General features: G+C 41.3%; 1 protein-coding gene across 6 annotated transcripts in view; it reads left to right on the top strand.

Moving 5' to 3' along the window:
* The window catches only part of Csmd1 (CUB and Sushi multiple domains 1), a 1,620,113-nt gene extending 1,602,616 nt beyond the window's left edge, over positions 1–17,497 (top strand). For 5 of the 6 annotated variants that reach the window (XM_031339198.1, XM_031339200.1, XM_031339197.1 and 2 more), the window contains 7 exons: positions 1,018–1,197; positions 2,443–2,487; positions 5,632–5,793; positions 8,618–8,730; positions 9,478–9,565; positions 12,417–12,549; positions 15,832–17,497. In XM_031339198.1, the coding sequence (XP_031195058.1) occupies positions 1,018–1,197; positions 2,443–2,487; positions 5,632–5,793; positions 8,618–8,730; positions 9,478–9,565; positions 12,417–12,549; positions 15,832–15,991 (881 nt within the window). In that variant the 3' untranslated portion in view covers positions 15,992–17,497. The remainder of the gene's footprint in view (positions 1–1,017; positions 1,198–2,442; positions 2,488–5,631; positions 5,794–8,617; positions 8,731–9,477; positions 9,566–12,416; positions 12,550–15,831) is intronic. The other variant, XM_031339199.1, reaches the window with a different exon arrangement.
* The last annotated feature ends 1,077 nt before the right edge of the window (positions 17,498–18,574 follow it).

Genomic DNA, 18,574 nt, shown 5'->3' with positions numbered 1-18,574 from the left:
TGACATAGCTACTCAGTCATATGGAGAAGCTATGTACATATGTGTGCACAGTCATGTACCTACACACTAGGGTGTGCATATGTGTATTATAATCCTTGCTATAGTGAAGGAATAAATGTTGGAAATCTGCTAAAATATGAACTTTGATGATGTTTATACCGACTAAATTCACAACTTTAAACTTGCTAGCTTGTTTAATGACCATTTTCCAAGTCCTTAACTGAAGACATATATATATGGGCTTTATAAAAGATTATTTATGCTTGTTCCCAAATTATATTTTTAAAGGAAATAAAAGCTTACAATTTTATGAATAAACTTCTAAACATGTCAAATTTTAATATTCATTTAGTTATACAATAAATATGCAAGATGTCACCCAACAAGCATGTATCTGAATAAGCACTGGTCCACATATGCTAGCTCATTTGTGTTATTGGTTACTAAGAATTTTTAAAAATTTATTTTCATTTTTACTTCTGCATGTGGTTATTAGTATTGCTACATGTGTGGGGGTATGCACAGACTAGAAGAAGGTGCCAGATCCCTGGAGCTGGGTTGCTAGGAAGTTGTGAACCATCTGACATGAGTGCTGGGAGCAACTTAAGTCTTCTAGAAAAGTGACAAGTGCTCCAAAACACTTAGCCATCTCTCCTCCAGTGCTCTGAAACACCTAGCCATCTCTCCAGCCCCACACTAAGAAATAATATACTACTTCTCTTGTATTAAGCCTTACTATTCTGTTTTGTAATCAAAGGTAGAATCTATCCTCTAAATGTACATAATTATACACATATATATGTGCATATATACAGATATATGTATATATGTTACATATGTATATGTATATATGCGTATATGTATGTATATGTACATATTTCTCACATATGTACTCCCTAACTTCCTAACCTTTGGTAGATGTTTCCTCTGTTAGTTCCTATGGACATATATGATACAGTTGTTTTACAACAAATGAAGAGCCCCGTTGCTTCCTAATGGACTAAAATGCCTTTTCAGCCCATGCGTGCCGGCAGCCAGAAACCCCAGCACATGCAGATGTGAGAGCCATCGATCTTCCAGCTTTTGGCTACACTTTAGTCTACACCTGCCATCCCGGATTTTTCCTTGCCGGTGGATCTGAACACAGGACGTGTAAAGCAGACATGAAATGGACAGGAAAGTCACCTATTTGTAAAAGTAAGTCCCTGGTCTAGGTGTGAAGCGCACTTCTAAAGAGCAAGGAAGAGCTGCCCCTGTGGTCAGGCTAGTGAGCAGGTCAGGAGACCCTCAAGAGACGTTGTGATGGAGCAGCAGTGACCCGCTGTCAGTGTCTCACAGTGTCTGGGCTCTGTGTGCTGGGATGTGTGCACAGTACGTGTCTAAAACAAGGACCAGGACTAAACAGATGCGTAGACATTGTTCCTGAGTTGTAAGCTTCAGAGGAAACATTTTGTGTATGAAGAAAACACATTGAGTTGAAAAAACATAATACTCTATGATATCAGAAAACACATTTCTTTAAAATGAGATGAGTCAGTCAACATTATCAACAGTCTGGGCCTATGTAATATATCCTGTATTATTTTTAAGACCCCAATCAGTTGGATGGGGAGACTCCCATTTTTCTATTATTGATATTGGTTCTACTGTTGAAATTGCAGATACAATTAGCACAGACACAGTGCCTTTAAACACTCATGAATTCATGTGTTTACTAAGGGATGTCTCAGTTGGAGCTCATGAGAGAAGCTACCAGGATCTGACCCAACATACCCTGTATGGCAATCCCTGGCAATAGGTGCAGACATGTCCGAGTGCCAAAGTACCCTAACTTCAGCTTGAGTTCCCTGGAACACATTGTTTCACAGATCTAAGTTAGAGTCTCATTCCTTACCATTATTAGAGGAGAAGAAACATATAGAAAATAGCTTGCAGTTTAATATAATGCTATAGAAACTGAGGGCTTAGAAATCTAACTTTGTCCAGATTCAACAATGTATGGAGAGAGAGTGTTGACATTCTTCAATATTAACTTATAAATTGGCAGGTTTGATGGGATCAGGTAATGAGGGATTGTAACATTTTCCTAGCTTGGGATATTTCCTGCTTATGGAGGCAATGTCCACTCAGAAGCTCTCAGGAAGTCCCCCTTGGCCACCCTCATTTGCAAGGCTCTCTGTTGTAGCACCTTTAGTGTGAACCTCCATGCTAGAGGCACGAACATGGGGCTAACCACTGAGCTCAGCATTTCCACAAACACAAGGAGATTGTGCTGGGTCCACCTGGGTCTGTCTGAAGTGTTTATGCATACAATACTTACATTTTGTACATTTTTAAGAATCCAGAGAAAGGAGAGTCGCTTCAGTTTGACATTTTTTTTCAACCTGATTCCAAAAAAAAATAAATGTTTTTGCAAATGATAATTTGTCTTTTTACTTGTAGGTAAAGGAGTGAGAGAAGTTAATGAAACAGTTACTAAAACTCCAGGTTTGTATACCAGAAGAGTTCTAGCTTTCAATCAAGCTCATTTGTTCTCAGTCCTGCACAGTGAAATGATTTTTAGAATTTAAATTTCTGAATCCGTTGGTCCACACTTACACACATCTCTTATCCATCACCCTAATAGTTTATTAGTAGAACGTCACCACAGAGATGGAAGCCTTTGGTGTGATCACAGGGCTTCTATCACGTTAGAAGACACATTGGGCATTTTGATCCCATATGTGGTATGATGGAGAGCCTTATAAAGAGGGTTGCAATCCCCCTCCTCGAGGGACTTAGCACACATAAGGCACTTGACAGCTTGAAGGTTGTTACTTGAGCAGTTCAAATGTGGAGCCCTATTTTTTTCCAGTATCTCCATAATTCAGGTATCCTCTGTCTCCCAGAATGAAAGTTATAGCCTGCCGTCCTCTATGGCCCCTTGCTAAATGAGTCCTGTGTAGAATCCAGTTGACGCCATGCTGTTCTCAGGGGAACGTAGGACAGTTGGAAACCATCTGCACACCGGATCTGTGTTAGAAATGTAAATGTGCTTTGAATGAACAAAATGTATTCCCAAGTTTTGTTTTGAGGCATGTTTGACTTTGCTGGTAACCAGAAGTAGTAAAACTTTGTAAATATGCAAAATGACTTGACTAGTGTCTGCTTATTCAGATTTAGCCCCAGTTTCTTGGATATAAAACTTTGCCTCAGAATCTACCTGGAAGGCTGTGTGCAAACTGATCGTTCAAAAATGCTACCTACTCCTTTAAATCTCACATGAGGAAAATGGCTACCAGTGGGAGCAGGGGACTCTCCCCGCTCTACAAAGGAGAAATAAAAATATGCTTTGATCTTTTGAGTTATCAAAAGTATAACTTATAAATCAATGACAAAGCTAACACTCTGCAAGGCAACATTTACCTCTGGGGAACTAAACATAACATGCTTCTGTCATTGTAAGCTTTCATCCTGATTTCTGTCTGCCAACTTTGTGTTATAGGTGTACACCAACTTTATGGGCACAATCATTAACATCAATAGGCCTTTACCCTTCTCTCCAAAGGGGAGTGCTAATTAAACTGGGTTTTGGCCAAAGTATAATATACTACAGCTTAGCAACCTAATCCTTGACTTATTCTTGCACACGACCAGCAGTGAAAGACTGGGATGAGAAGGAGCCCAGATGAAAGCATCTCTTTCAAGATTAATGATCATAGTTCAACTCAGAAATTGAGATATGATCCAAAACCTCATTCTTCTTAATTCTACCTAGCCAGGCTGTCCTTTCAAAGTAATGCATCCATAGTGGTGGCTTGGGGCAATAGTTGGACCATATACAACATGCAGCTAAGCATACAGATTCTAAGAGGTAAAATGGTTACTTTAGAGAAAATTTAAGTAATATAAAATAAGGTACTTTGTGGGTTTTGGTTAAAATGAGACATTTTATTAAGGCCATTTATAAATAGAAATGTTTAATATTGGTTATTTATAAGTATCTTACATACTTTCTGATACACATCAGATTTTTACTAATTTAACTTTATTCTATTTTTGTCTTTATTAGTGGCTTGAGCATACCCAAACCACAGGCAACTATAACATTGGCTTCTTTCTTGATAATTAATTTACTAGTCTGGTTTCTGTAGGCTTGGCTGATCTAGTGAGATGGGAAGATGTTCAGTAAGAGTGAGAGGGGACGCATGGACGTAGGACTTGTGTACCTGTGACATCACCATCATCCACAGTAGGCATCTGTGTGCCTGTGACATCACCATCGTCCACAGTAGGCATCTGTGTGCCTGTGACATCACCATCGTCCACAGTAGGCATCTGTGTGCCTGTGACATCACCATTGTCCACACTAGACATCTGTGTGCCTGTGACATCACCATCGTCCACAGTAGGAATCTGTGTACCTGTGACATCACTATCATCTATCACATTAGATTTAGCCCTAGTTTCTTGGATATAAAACTCTATCTCAGAATCTACCTGGAAGGCTGTGTGCAAGACTGATAGTTCAAAAATGCTATCTACTCCTTTAAATCTCAGATGAGGAAAATAGCTACCAGTGGGATCAGGGGACTCTCCCCTACAAAGGAGAAATAAAAGTGTTTGTGTGCCTGTGATGTCATCAACACTTGTCACATCATTAGATTTGCTAAAGGTGATATGTTTACAGAGAAGTAAATATTTCTCCCCCAAAACTCTAACATTGTAGAGATCCATGCTTCCCACAGTTGACTTTATCTAATTAAATAACAGAGATATGTTGTGAGGTAGTAAACACCAATGGACTTGGTGATAACATGGTTGGGAATTCACAAGGTGTTATACTCCTCAGTTTTTATTACTATCATCAGGAGGACAGGAATTTATACATGACTGTTACCAGGGAGGTGTAAAAACCAAATTTAATATGTATAATAAACATTGAAACCAAAGGAAATGTCCCAATTACCTTTATACATTTTCCCGTGGCCAAGGAATTTTATATTAAAAAAGACTCCCCGACTGTGCCTTTTGTGTCCATATTAAAGCAACATATATAAAGGAGCCAGCTGAGATTGTCATGCTGCCTTTCAAATGAACATTAGACTATTTTTCCCATAGAAATTAGCACAGAGTAGAAGCTATGAGTGTATGCCTCTTCTCAAGGCGGAGCCATCAAATACTGAGAAGTGTCAATTTGTCAGGAGTGGGGAGCCTGACAGACTGCTAGTGTCATTTCCCCCAGATTTTCCATGGCTGTCAGAGTAAATCTGTGGGAAAGTGATTTAGCAGAAGTAGTCAGGGGTCAGGTGAGAGCATCTCTTACTGGTTAAAACTAATTCACCACTGGGAGAACCAGTTCACTGTTCCGTCTGTATCTGGCATGCCCGTCAAACCCAGCACACCCATACTTCTTAATAACTTCCAAAAGAGCGGTATGAGCCTCCCCACCTGTCACAGCCCCGGTCTCCCTGGTCTTTTGGTGTATTGCGCACATTCAGAGCTCAGTGCTCAAGGTCACCCTGGGTTTTACACACTCCTTAGCTGTGCTTCCTCCCTGGGAAGTCTTGGGCCTTCCTGCATTTAAAAAATTGTCTAGATTCCATGTCTGCGCCTCTCTTGATGCTCACCTTCTCCTCTTCCCACCAACAGTTCCTTCTGATGTATTTTTCATCAACTCGGTGTGGAAAGGGTATTATGAATATTTAGGAAAGAGACAGCCTGGCACTCTCACTGTGGACTGGTTCAACGCAAGGAGCAGCAAAGTCAATGCGACCTTCACGGCGGCCTCGCAGGTGCAGCTGGAGCTGACAGGTAGGTGGGTGAGAGGACCTCACAGCACATTTTACTAGATGGTGTGGGGTTTGCCTACGTGGAATGTTACTGGACTTCTCAGTGACCATGGTCTGTTTCTGTTAGTTTTTCTTTCTAAGGATTATTGAGGTGATATAGAAGTAGGACCCCCTCCTTTTTCTTCCCACAAAATTATATCCATGACATATTAGATTAAGAATCCCCCATTTATATCTAGAATTCCATGCCTCTGGATTAAGTTGTTTGGGTGTCTTCTTTTTTGTTTTTTTGTTTTTTCAAGATAGGGTTTCTCTGGATAACCCTGACTGTCCTGGAACTCACTCTGTAGACCAGGCTGGCCTCAAACTCAGAAATCCACCTGCCTCTGCCTCCCAAGTGCTAGGATTAAAGGCGTGTGCCACCATCACCCAGTGGGTGTCTTCTTTCATAACTGGCATGTCCCTTATGAATTCTATCACCCAAAGGTTGATATAAGGCCTGAATGACGCAGCAGACTCTGATTTATATATCAGACTTACTTAAAGCACCTCCAGGCAGGATTATTTTCATTTTTACATGGATGCTGTGATATAAAAACTTTATCATATACCCTTTCAAGACAAAAAGAGAGAGCAAGAAAGATAAGAAAAGAGAAACCTGTTCACATATCCAGTCTAAGGAAGAATCAAATGACTTTCACAAGTGCCCTGCTAAGCAATGGGCAGAGTCAAGCTTTGTGCTAAACCATCTGATCTCAGCTTAGATCAGAAACCAGTAAGGATAGTACCATCATATGGACATCTGGTGATAGTTTTGTGTAGAGGAGGATCTGGTATGCTGCCATGGATAACCTGGAAATCAGGATGTAGAACAAGCTAGCATCAAATTTGCAGGGAAATTCTTACACAGTATACTCTGTGCTGGTACTATGGACGGGAGCCACCAGGCCTATGCTCCAGCATAATGTTTGCTACCCACTTCTTATAAAGGCATATTTTGTCTCTGGTCAACTCCTTAAAGCTTAAGCTTGTTTTAAATGACTCGGTACTGGGAGTAGAAGTGTCCAACCAATCTTAGTGAGCACATTATTTATATTGAGTTTCTAAAAAGTATCATTAGTAAAAGAAGCTAAGGAGTTTGGGTTTTGTGTGCTTGTTTTGTTTTGTTTTGTTTTTCTGAGACAGGGTCTTTCTCTATCCCTGACTCTGCAGACCAGGCCTCTGCCTCCCTTCTGCTGTGAGTCTACCACTACCTTCACCCCATATGGAACTTTTAAGTATTTAAATTCCTTAGTCTTACTCCTCATAGAATTGGGAATTTGGTATTGTTTTCTTCAATGAAGTGATCCAGTATGGGCTTGGGGAACTGGCTCAGTGGGTAAAGCTTTACTGCCCAGCGTAAGCACCTGACTTCAGTTCCCTAGCACTCATGAAAAAAGTCTCTGTGTGGTGGCATATGTCTTAACCCCAGCACCAGAAGTCACAGGTAGGAGGACCCAAGGGTCTTTCTAGAAAGCAGTCACACTAGAGAAATTGGTGGGTTCCAGATTCAATGGTAGACTCTGTCTCAGCATTAAGTTGAAGAATAATAGAGGAAGATATCCACCATTAACTTCTAGCCTACATTTATGTATGGACAATTGAGCTCTCCTGCGCGCACACATACCCAGAGAGAGAGAGAGAGAGAGAGAGAGAGAGAGAGAGAGAGAGAGAGAGAGAGAGGTGGAAAGGAGAAATAGAACATGATGGCATGTAAACCCATTATCTCCAGAGACTAGTGTTGGGAATCCAATGGTCCAGACCTGGGAGGTGTTTAAATCCAGGGATGTCCAGGCTTCCCACTGTGGGGCTTCTAAAGGGAAATGGCCAGAGGCAGAAAGGAAGTAATATCTATGGAGAACTTGCTGGATATGTGACAATGCCCATTCTTGTTGCTTTTTTTAACCATGAAAAATGTCATGAAGATAGATTTATTATCTCTCTCTGCAGCTTGTAGAACTGGGGTCCAAGTTCAAAGTTTTGAAGGTTAAATGCATGGAAAAAAATCACAGCATTGCCTATGGTGTAGGAAAGGCACTGCCCAGAGCTAGGCTCTTGTCCACTGGCAGAGGGTCCCTCCCGCCTGAGTGTCTGCAGGGGGAACTCACCCACAGGATGTTAAGATTTACTTCTCTGATGAACTGCTAGTGAATTCATCTATTTTCTCTGCCACTTTACACATCATGCTTCCTAGACCTGCATCCTCTCTGCCTGTGGGATGTGACAGATTCAGCACTATTCGGTTAGTGTCTGTGGTTTGTATATTCCTCGGGTAAGGCCCTAATTGAGGGTGCAAGGCATTTCCAGCAACATCTCTCTGGGCAGCACTACAGCTATCTCTGTGCAGGGGTAGCTCACAGGTACAGCTCTCTCTGTGTGGAACCCTCAAAATCCTCCCACCTGTTCCTATGAACAGGACAAGCCATTTCTAGAAGTTGAATTTTGAATTAGTGTTTTGGTCTATTTTCTCTATACGCCTCTATCTTCAGAAGCAAATACAATATGGATGAAAGTGATGACTCTTTGCATCTGCAGGTTTGAGTTCATATATTTTTTATTGGATATTGAAATGGACTATATCTGCTTGAGAAGGATTCTTTCAATAACTTTAGTAAGAAATCATTCTCTCAACCCCACATTGGTAAAGATACTAAGGTTCAATCTTTAAACTAAAACTTGTGTTTAAATGTTCTGTTGCCTGTGTTATGATGCCCTACTATACCTGTTCCTTATTAGATGGATTAGTGGCCAAGTTGTTGACTCCGACTTCCTCAGTATAGGACTGACAACTTTAACATTTTTTTCAGGGGTCTACAAGAAGGAAGAGGCCCACCTGCTTCTGAAAGCCTTTCATATCAAAGGCCCAGCAGATATTTTTGTAAGCAAGTTTGAAAATGACAACTGGGGACTCGATGGTTATGTAAGTACTTTCATGAAGATTTTCACATGATCCTCCCACTTTCAGGTCTGGGCAGAGGAATTCACGATCCACTGAGAATTATGGGCAGGGAAAACACTGTCCTTCCTTCAGGAACACAGAAGCGCAGTCACTCTACCACATCATTTGATAGAGGCAACCACCAAATCTCTGAGATAAGAAATAAATTGGCCCAGAGTTAAGGGATTCTTGCTGCTGAAGACAAACAGGTTCTTCAGTCTTGGTTAGGCTCTGCTGATCCACAACCCTTACTGTCAAAACTGTTAATATTTGGAGAAAAGCTAGAAATTTTTCTGAAGGCTCCCAAATCAGGATCAATGAACAGAGGAAGCTGGCTCTTTCTTCTTGGTGTCTTTCTCTGTGAGTTACTCATCTGCTGTGGTCCACTTTTCTATGACAAGGTTTCACAGCCTCATATGATGTTCTCTGGGATAGAGCTCATCAAAGCGAATCCGCAGAACATGGTGGTCCCCATTTGGGACGGTTATTGCCATGTGATGCTTTAGAATGGGTGATCATCTTAAGGATCAAGCTGGCATCATGAAGATCCATATGTTGGTTGATCTTTAACTCTGTACTGATTCTCAGTTTACTTATGTCACTAGAAGGAGTTGGGGAAAATTCCACTCTAGAAATGCAATATCGAAATCTGAGTGTTAATAGTTATCTTTGGACAGCTGAGTTTTCTCTCCTCCTTCTTCTGCCTTATCCTCTTTCCCTGAATACCAGGTGTCCTCAGGACTTGAGAGAGGAGGATTCTCCTTTCAGGGTGATATACATGGAAAAGACTTTGGGAAGTTCAAGCTTGAAAGACAAGGTAAACTTACCTATTTGTTTGTTTGTTGTTTATTTGTATAAAGCAAAGGTCAATTGGATATTTAAATAATCCTGTTGAAAAGAAACCATAAAGAGATGACTAAAGCCATGAATGGAGATTCCAGCTGTAGTTTTAAAGCAGTATTTGTATTAATTCTTTGAGAATTTCATGTATAACATTCACTCCTTCTCTGCCAACCCCTCCCTGATCAACTACTACTTTCCTACCTACCCATCGTCAGAATGACTTAGATTAGAACATTGCTTGCTTTTTGTGCTCTGAGTTCTGCTCCCACAGAGGCTATTGTTTGTGTCCACTAACAAGATGATAGAGACATTTGTGAAATGAGATGAGTATCATATGTTTTTCCTGGAGAATCTAGGCTGCTTTACGTGCTTACATATTGTCAACACCACATTAACTTTTGTGGTGAAGAGTGAGTGCTGCCATGCAGATTTTGATCCCAGAGACTTGTACAGAGGAAGCCAATATGGGAGAGGACACTGGGGTGGCTGGCACTGATGGCACATTCAGAAGACTGCTAACCAGATACTCATGGATAGTGAAGGAAAGAGGCCACCTACCTATAGGTTACTGCCAAAAATAATCAGTAAGGGCAAGCCATTATAAATATCTCTTCCCACCATCCTGAATTCAGTCTCCTGATGAAATCAATGTCAGCAGTGTCTGAGGGCCAAGATAATCTTTCAAATTGGGTTATATTATCCAGGTATGATGGAATAGAATAAATACATTAGACTAAGACTAGCCATGGCTATAGTCTAGATTCAAGCACCAAGCGCACAAATCCAAGCCCTATAACAAAAGGCAGCTGATATATAAACTGTATTCTGGCCACACCAGAATATGGTAGTCATAGAAACAGATAACTAGACTAGTTAAAAAGAGTTTGGGTTATTGCATAAACATAAATCTGATCCCCTGAATCATGAAGCAGACAGGTCAAAATCCACATACTAGAGGACATGACAATATGGATTATATTCCTATAGATGAACACAGAACTCATCTCACTGTATAATACATTATAAAACCTCAAAGAAATTGAGCCCTTCTTTGCCCTCCCTGCTTTTGGTTTACCACCCTCTGGCAATGGTCACACATGACAGTGAGTGGCTCCAGACACCATAGGGATGTCAGGGTTTAACTATACAGTGGATGCCAAGAGCTATCATTGAATAGAGCATGTCTTCTTCACATTACCCCATGCTTTGTAACAGAACAAAATATCAGCTTGTGTTGACAAGAAGTCTTTATTCTCCTGAGATGATGACCATACTGTTAGAAAAAAAAAAGTTGCTTTAGAAAGTAATTTGGATCCCAAGTGAGTCTTCCTTTCACCTTTCATCTAATTAGAAACGCCAATGTTTTAGTGATGCCCCAGTGGCCGTAATTCATTCATGAATGCTAGATGAAACACTTTTTTATATATAGATGAAAATAACAATGTCATAAATATCTCCAGTCAATGGATAAATCAAATAAAAGTGATTACAGTTGAATGGATACTGAAGTCAAGTTAATCTGAAACTCTAGTTAATCTGAAGTCAAGTTAACTCTAATGTGGAAACATCTACAAGAAACTTAGAATAAATTGGTTTCAACAGGAAAAATGTGATCTGCCAATGCACACAAAATAAGAAGAAATCTATAAACATGATAAATTTGAGCATTTGTTTGTATCTAGAACACATAAAAGACTCCTGGGTCCATATCACTGAAGCTGATGACCAAGCCAACAATACACAAAGGGGTTGATTACAAGTTTCCCAGATTATATACAAACAGACAACAAGCCCACAAAAGATGTTGGACATTGTGTTCGTTTCTTTTCCTGTTACTGGGATAAAATGTTCTGACAGAGGCAGCTTAAGGGAGAAAGGCTTTCTGGCTCACAGTTCAAGTCACAGCTCGTCACGGCTAGGTAAAGTACAAGTTTGAGGGAACTGGTCCTATCTCATTCAAAATCAGAAAACAGAGAGGTAGTGAATGCATGCTCAGTTCCCTTTTTCTACCTACACAGTCTAAGATCTGAGCTATGGAATGGTACCACCCATAGTGAGTGATTCTTCCTCCTTCAATAATGCAATCAGGATAATTCCCCAGAGGCATACTCAGAGGCTTGTCTGACAGGTTGTTGTAGATGTCATCAAGCTGACAATTGAGATGAACTGTCCTAGACAAGATCAGTCATTGGAGAAATGGAAACCAAAGCTACATCTAGAAGCAACTTCATAGGCACTATTATAGCTAGAATAGAAAATTAAAAGTTTTAACAAAAAGGTAGAGAGATTGGAGTTCAGACTCTGCTGGTAGGATGTTCAGGAGTACAACTTATGTGAAAGCAACATGAAGCTCATCCAAATTAGACATAGAGTGACAGGCACAGGGAATTGTCCCCTTGCTTGTCCCCCTGCATGTTCTTACACTTGTATCCCAGAGGTTTCAGGCATGTTATTATCATTGCTCTAGAGGAAACTTCAAAAGTCTATCAATTGAGGAGTCAGAGAAAGAAATGTGGTACATACACTAATACAATGCAGTATCAGTCAGCATTGGGGAAACAATAAAATACTAATAGTTGATACTCTAGAGATGACTTGTGAGCCATGAGGCTAAATGAAAATTCTAGAACATTCCATTTGGATACCATGCTCAGGAAAGGAAAATCCACTGAGAGAAAGTTTGATGAGCAATCTTCAGGAAAGAATACTGGGTCGCTTCATTGTGGGATGGAAACCCTGATTTTGTGTTCATCTCTAAGACAATATTATAGACACTTTTCTGCCTAAACAGTATACAATAACTTCAAAAACATTTTGTCTTCTAGATCCTTCCAACTCTGATGCAGATTCTTCAAATCACTACCAGGGCACCAGCAGTGGCTCAGTGGCAGCTGCGATTCTCGTTCCCTTCTTCGCTCTAATTCTATCAGGGTTTGCATTTTACCTCTACAAACACAGGTACTGCAGGGCTGTGAGTCGCCTGCACATGTCCATGGCATGCTGCATTGGTGTGAGCAATGGCATGCTTGAACTCACATGCGCATAGGTTTTACGTAACCGAGCAGTTGGCACAGGGTGTGGCTGTGCTTCCTTATATGTGGGTGTGCACACTCCAGGCTTTCTAGTGATGATTTTTATTTTGCTCTGTTTTCTGTTGTTTTGGCTTTTTCGGTTTTGTTAGCAGGGCACATCCAAGTAATGAGCTTTAAAGGAATCAATTTAAATAATGCTACCCAGCCATGGGAGAGTTGTATCCTTCCAGCAGGAGAGAAAGATTTAAAAAAAAAAAAAAAAAAAAAAAAAAAAGGTTCCCATACTGTGGCTCTTTCAACTCTATAACTCTATGAATCAAAGATATATATCTATAGAGATCTATAGATCTATAGATATGTAGATATATGTGGCTTTCTTCCTTCAGCAAAAATAAGTTCTTAATATGTCTGAATAGTTATCTGCTCCCATCCCTTGGAAGGACACATTGACATCTATTGGCTTGAAAACCCTTTTTAAGGAGAAGATGTCAAAACTTAGGGGTTTTGATCAAACTAGAATAAATGGGTTCCTTCCTTTGTGTTAATATGCATGCACACACTTTTTTATTAAAAAAAAAAAAAAGAAGCACTGTAGGCACGCTAGGGATGGACTGGATTGATGGAGCAGTTGTGTAAGATGCACAAGACCCTGGGTTCTATCCCACTGCATTCCTGTAACCCCAGCATCTAGCAGGTAAAGAAAGGTACACCAGGTGTTCAGGGTCATCTTCATCTACAAAGAGAGTTTAATTTTAGCCTGGGCTAAATGAGACCCTGTCTGAAATAAACACCAACTGTGGAGGATTCAGTTTGTGTGTTTTCTCTACACGGTATGAGCACTAAGTATTTTGTGTTCCCTGCCCCATATTTCAACTCTAACAGACAAAGACATTCCTTATTGATGTGGCCGGGCATTGCTTAGCAGATACCCCAAAATCCCCACAGGTTGGAGTCCCTTTCCCTCTTTCATCCATATTAAGAAGAGGTTCTCCAGATGCAGAGTCCCAGAGCCAAACATTAGGCAGTACCAAGGGAATCCTGCTGAAGAAGGGGAGAAAGGATTGGAGGAGCCAGAAAGGTCAAGGGCACCTCGGGAAAACTTACAGAATCAACAAATCTGGAGTCACAGGGGCTCCCTGAGACTTAACCAACATTCAGTGAGCCTGCATGCATCTAACCTAGGCCCTCTGTATGTTCTATTTGTGTATCTTGGAGTTTTTAATGGGACTCCTGACAGAAGGAGCAGGGTTTGTTTCTGACACCTTTTCCTGCATTTGGGGCCCTATTCCTCCTACTGGGTCGCCTTATCCAACCTTAATATGAGGGGAGGTACCCAGTCTTATTGCAACTTGATATGCCATGTCTGGTTGATATCCCTAGGAAGTCTTCCCTATTTTGAAGGGAAACTAAGGAGGAGTGGGTAGGGAGAGGGGTAAGAAAAAAGACTGAGAGGAGGGGAGAGAGTGGGATCTACAGTTGGAATATAACATGTGAGAGAATACATTTAATTTAAAAAGTCAACAGAAGAAACAGAGGAAGAAAAGAAAAAGAAGATGAGGAGGAGGAGGGGGAGGAAAAGGAGGAAGAGGAAGAGGTTCTCAGTCAGAGCCCATGCTCCTGATAGAACCTGCCTCACTGAGATAGGTCTCTTGTGTGGTGTGTTTTAGTGTATATGGGTATTACATGTATGTTTTTTAAAGTTGGTATGTACAGGTGTGCATCCAGATGTGCATACATGTGTGTGTCTCTGTGTAGGCCTAGGGTCTACAATGGGTCTCTTCTTTATAGTTCTTCACCCAATAGCTCACTTAAGCCAGAGTCATTGATTTGGCTAGCATGACACAAGCCAGTGAGCCTCAGGAATCGGCCTGTCTCTGTCTCCTTGGTGCTGGGATTACAGATGTATGCCACTGCATCTGGCTTTTTATGTGAGGGTTTGAACTCAGGCCCTCATGCTTCCAAACAAGTACCTTTCTGATGAGGTCATTTGCTTATCCCCACATTTACATCTTTTTACTCTAAAACCTCTTTAAAGCATGGCTTGTGAATAGAAGGCTTCCTTTACCCACAGAAACATTTTGATAATATGTTTCATTTCAATAAACAGGCTCTTTAAATATATATATTCCTTGTGGGTTTTTTTGTTTGTTTGTTTGTTTGTTTTTGTTTGCCTGTGTGTACAGTGCCCATGGAGGCCAGCAGAGGGCACTGAATCTCTTGGTACTGAAGTTACAGGCAGTAGGGACCTGCCATGTAGGTTCTGAGAATAATACCTGGATCCTCAGAAGCAATGCTCTTAATTGTCAAGCCATTCCTCCAGCTAACTAAGGTGGCTTGTGTTGACCCACCACAGGGGGAAGAATTACATTGTAAAAGTAACCAGCATTTGATGAATTGTGCTAATGGTGGTGAACTTACTAGAAATTGAAATGGCTTTGAGGTATTCCCCATCCACAGGCTGAGCACCGATTTCACCATGATGAAGCCTGTAATGGCTTCACCAAGTCCTTGCTGCTCACTGGCAATAGATGGCTTCCCAGACCAAATATCTCCCTGCCTGCTACCTTTGATATCTTCATGGTTCCCCAAACCTTCCTTCAATGCATAGAGAGGCTTTTTTGATATGGGAAATAATTTCCAACTTTACATTCTGTTTATGATTCCTGTACTGGTTTGGTTTTGTGTCAACTTGACACAAGCTGGAGTTATCATAGAGAAAGGAGTCTCCCTTGAGGAGATGCCTCCATGAGATCCAGCTGTGGGGCATTTTCTCAATTAGTGATCAAGCAGGGAGGGCCCATCGTGGATGGTGCCATCCCTGGGCTGGTAATATTGGGTTCTACAAGAGAGCAAGCTGAGCAAGCCAGGGGAAGCAAGGCAGTAAGCAGCATCCCTCCATGGCCTCTGTATCAGCTCCTGCTTCCTGACCTGCTTGAGTTCCAATCCTGACTTCCTTTGGTGATGTGGAAGTGTAAGCTGAATAAACCCTTTCCTCCCCAACTTTCTTCTTGGTCATGAGGTTTGTGCAGGAATAGAAACCATGACTAAGAAAATCCCAAACAGGAGTCATCACATGGTGAAGTAGCTACTACACCGCACCCTCCCCATAACCTTATAGGAATACTTCCTGCTGAGAAAGCGTGAAGACTGGGTGGTGGCTGTGTCCTTGCAGTGAGGGATCTGACTATATTCTCTCTTTTCTCTTTAGAACAAGACCAAAAGTTCAATATAATGGCTATGCTGGTCATGAAAACAGTAATGGACAAGCTTCATTTGAAAACCCCATGTATGATACAAACTTAAAACCCACAGAGGCCAAGGCTGTGAGGTTTGACACAACTCTGAACACAGTGTGTACAGTGGTATAGCCCTCAGTGCCCCCTAGGACCGATTCATAGCCATACCTCTGATGGACAAGCAGTAAAATCCTTTGGTGCCATATACCACCCCCCTTCTACTCTTGCCTTGCTGCAGCAACCTTGGCCATCGTCTGCTGGCATAACGCAGTGGGAATTTCTTCTCAATCATGACCGAGTCTTCTGAGGATCAAATTGCAAATACATCTTCATCTGGAAAGGGGATTCTAAAAGCCTGGCTGCTGCATCCACCAGAAATCAAGACACCGACAACAGCGAGGGCAAGGAAGACTGCAAAGTCTTACAGACAGGTGGTACTTAATGCCTCTGACTTTTGTGTCTCTGTGTGGCCAGGATGCCTTTAGATGTAGTCTTCTGAGCATATGGATACATCCTTCAGGTGCGGCGACAAAATGGTAGCAACTTGATATGTGTTTTGTGTTTTTCTTTTCTTTTTAACCCTATTCACTGGACATGAATTCTTTACAAAAGAGAAGCCTTCCTGGAGAAGACGCCTTCTGGAAAATGCACACATGTATACTTACTTCACTCTGTCCTGCCTGAGACGTGAGCTCTGAGGATCTTCAGGCTCCACTGGGCATCCATCAACCACTAGGGATGCTTGTAGACCTCATAGTCAGAGCTGTTTCATCCCAGAATTCTTGATGCTCAACATTTTGCACTAGTGTGTTAAGAACGACTAAGTCTGATTTCTAAACAATTTCCACAGGGTTTGTATTCACTATACATTGTACATAAGCATTTCCTCATATTGTATTCTCAAGCAAAAGATGCTACTGTCAATTAATTTGGAATGTAAAGGAAAGTATCCCCAGATACAGCAAAGATTTTGAAAAGAAGATAGTATAGTATGCTGAAGGAGTTATATTATTAGCACTTCTGTTGGCCACGTTTATGTGTCAAATTCATTGCCCACTTCAGGTGGTGGAAATGAAGTCACATATTCCCCTTGATTTCTCCCCTTCATGTGCGTACAACTATTGTCTACACCATACTAATCAATAACAGGGGGCTCCAGCAATGTCCGTTTTCCATGTACAAATGTGAATAGTAATTTATTTTAGGTAGCTCACGAACTCAGTTCACAGTGCAGTCTTCCCTTCTGGGTCGTTTCCTTTCTCTGTTCTGTAACATCACCCTCCCAGAATGCATTGAGAGTCTTATCTCACAGCCACACCCAAGCTCAGAGGAATCAAAAGGGAAATCGAAGTCCAAATCAGAATTGGAAGGGCAGGCGCCACTCGCACACCCTCATGATGAGCTGTTCTATAGATTATTTGCCTTTCTTGCAAAAAAAAAATCGTTACAGTGATTTTTGAAATGTTAAAATTCCTTACTGATAGACTATTATGATATATAAGGTAGGTGGTATGGCCAACAGGGATAAAATAAACAGCCTGAAGACAAGGCAGGACCAGAGAAATGTCTGTAAGAAATTCAAAGAGAAGATCATGTTTATTTTTATTTATATTTGTTTGATAAAAGTATTTTTGGAAATATAATGCTTATTTTATTATTTGACGTTTCATGCACAGTCCATGTGGTAAAAATCCCCCCATTTGCACATCCCAGATTTGCACTGATACATGGGTCAGGATGTCATGCTGACGTTCTGTTGCTGTGGTGACTACATTCATGCCTAGCTTTAAGACAGGTAGATCTGTCTATCTACATGATATGTAAATGCAGGACTTCCCAGAGGACACTTGGAATATTGGCTTACGGCTTTGGAAGTTCAGCATTCTGAGCATTCTGGAGGCTCTGCTGTGCTCCCTCCTTCCAGCCCTGTCTTCTTGCAAGGGTTGTCTGTTGTGTCAGGGCTCCTGACTTCCGTCGACACTATCTACTGGAATACATATTTCAGGACTCCATGTCCTAGGAAGGAGTTTTGACATAGGTTCCTCCAGCCAAGCCAACACACATCCATGGGACTCCTGTGGGTCCACAGAGGTTCTTCATTGGCTCCCTGGAAAATACAGATGATATCAACAAGAGTGTGCTTCTAACCACACATTGAGCCAAAACAAAACAGAGAACGTCAGAAGGTCCACGGACCAGAGTGTGCAAGGGAGAACAGGGTTACTATATATATTAGATGTATATAAAAAAACACACACAAACATATATAAATATATATATATATTGTACATATCTAAGTTTGAGTCACTCAGACTAGGTGCAAAATGCTGACTTTGGAGTCTAAACTAACGTCTCTGTCCCCACATTCCTGGCCTCTTTGCTGGCCAGTTACATTAAGAAAACTTGACTCAGACAGGGCATACCTACATGCAAGGAGCCACATCATTAGACCTTTGTGTCATTTTCCTTTGTGTGCAAACTGACTTACAGCTACCAGACTGCATTGTGGTATTTAAAACCGACATACAATATTGAGCGGCACTCTCAGTTGAGAGGCTAGCTCAATCCTTCCTAGGGTGTGTGTGTGTGTGTGTGTGTGTGTGTGTATGTGTGTATGTGTGTGTGTGTGTGTGTGTGTGGTGTTTCACCAGGTCTCAGAGGCATTGAAGACCTAGCAGGACAGTCAGGAACAACCTTCCTCAGTGAGGTCTCGAC

Source organism: Mastomys coucha, unplaced genomic scaffold (assembly GCF_008632895.1).
Source record: "Mastomys coucha isolate ucsf_1 unplaced genomic scaffold, UCSF_Mcou_1 pScaffold22, whole genome shotgun sequence".
Taxonomy (NCBI): Eukaryota; Metazoa; Chordata; class Mammalia; order Rodentia; family Muridae; genus Mastomys; species Mastomys coucha.
Note: the sequence above shows the minus strand (reverse complement) of the source record. Positions and strands in the feature narration are given on the sequence as shown.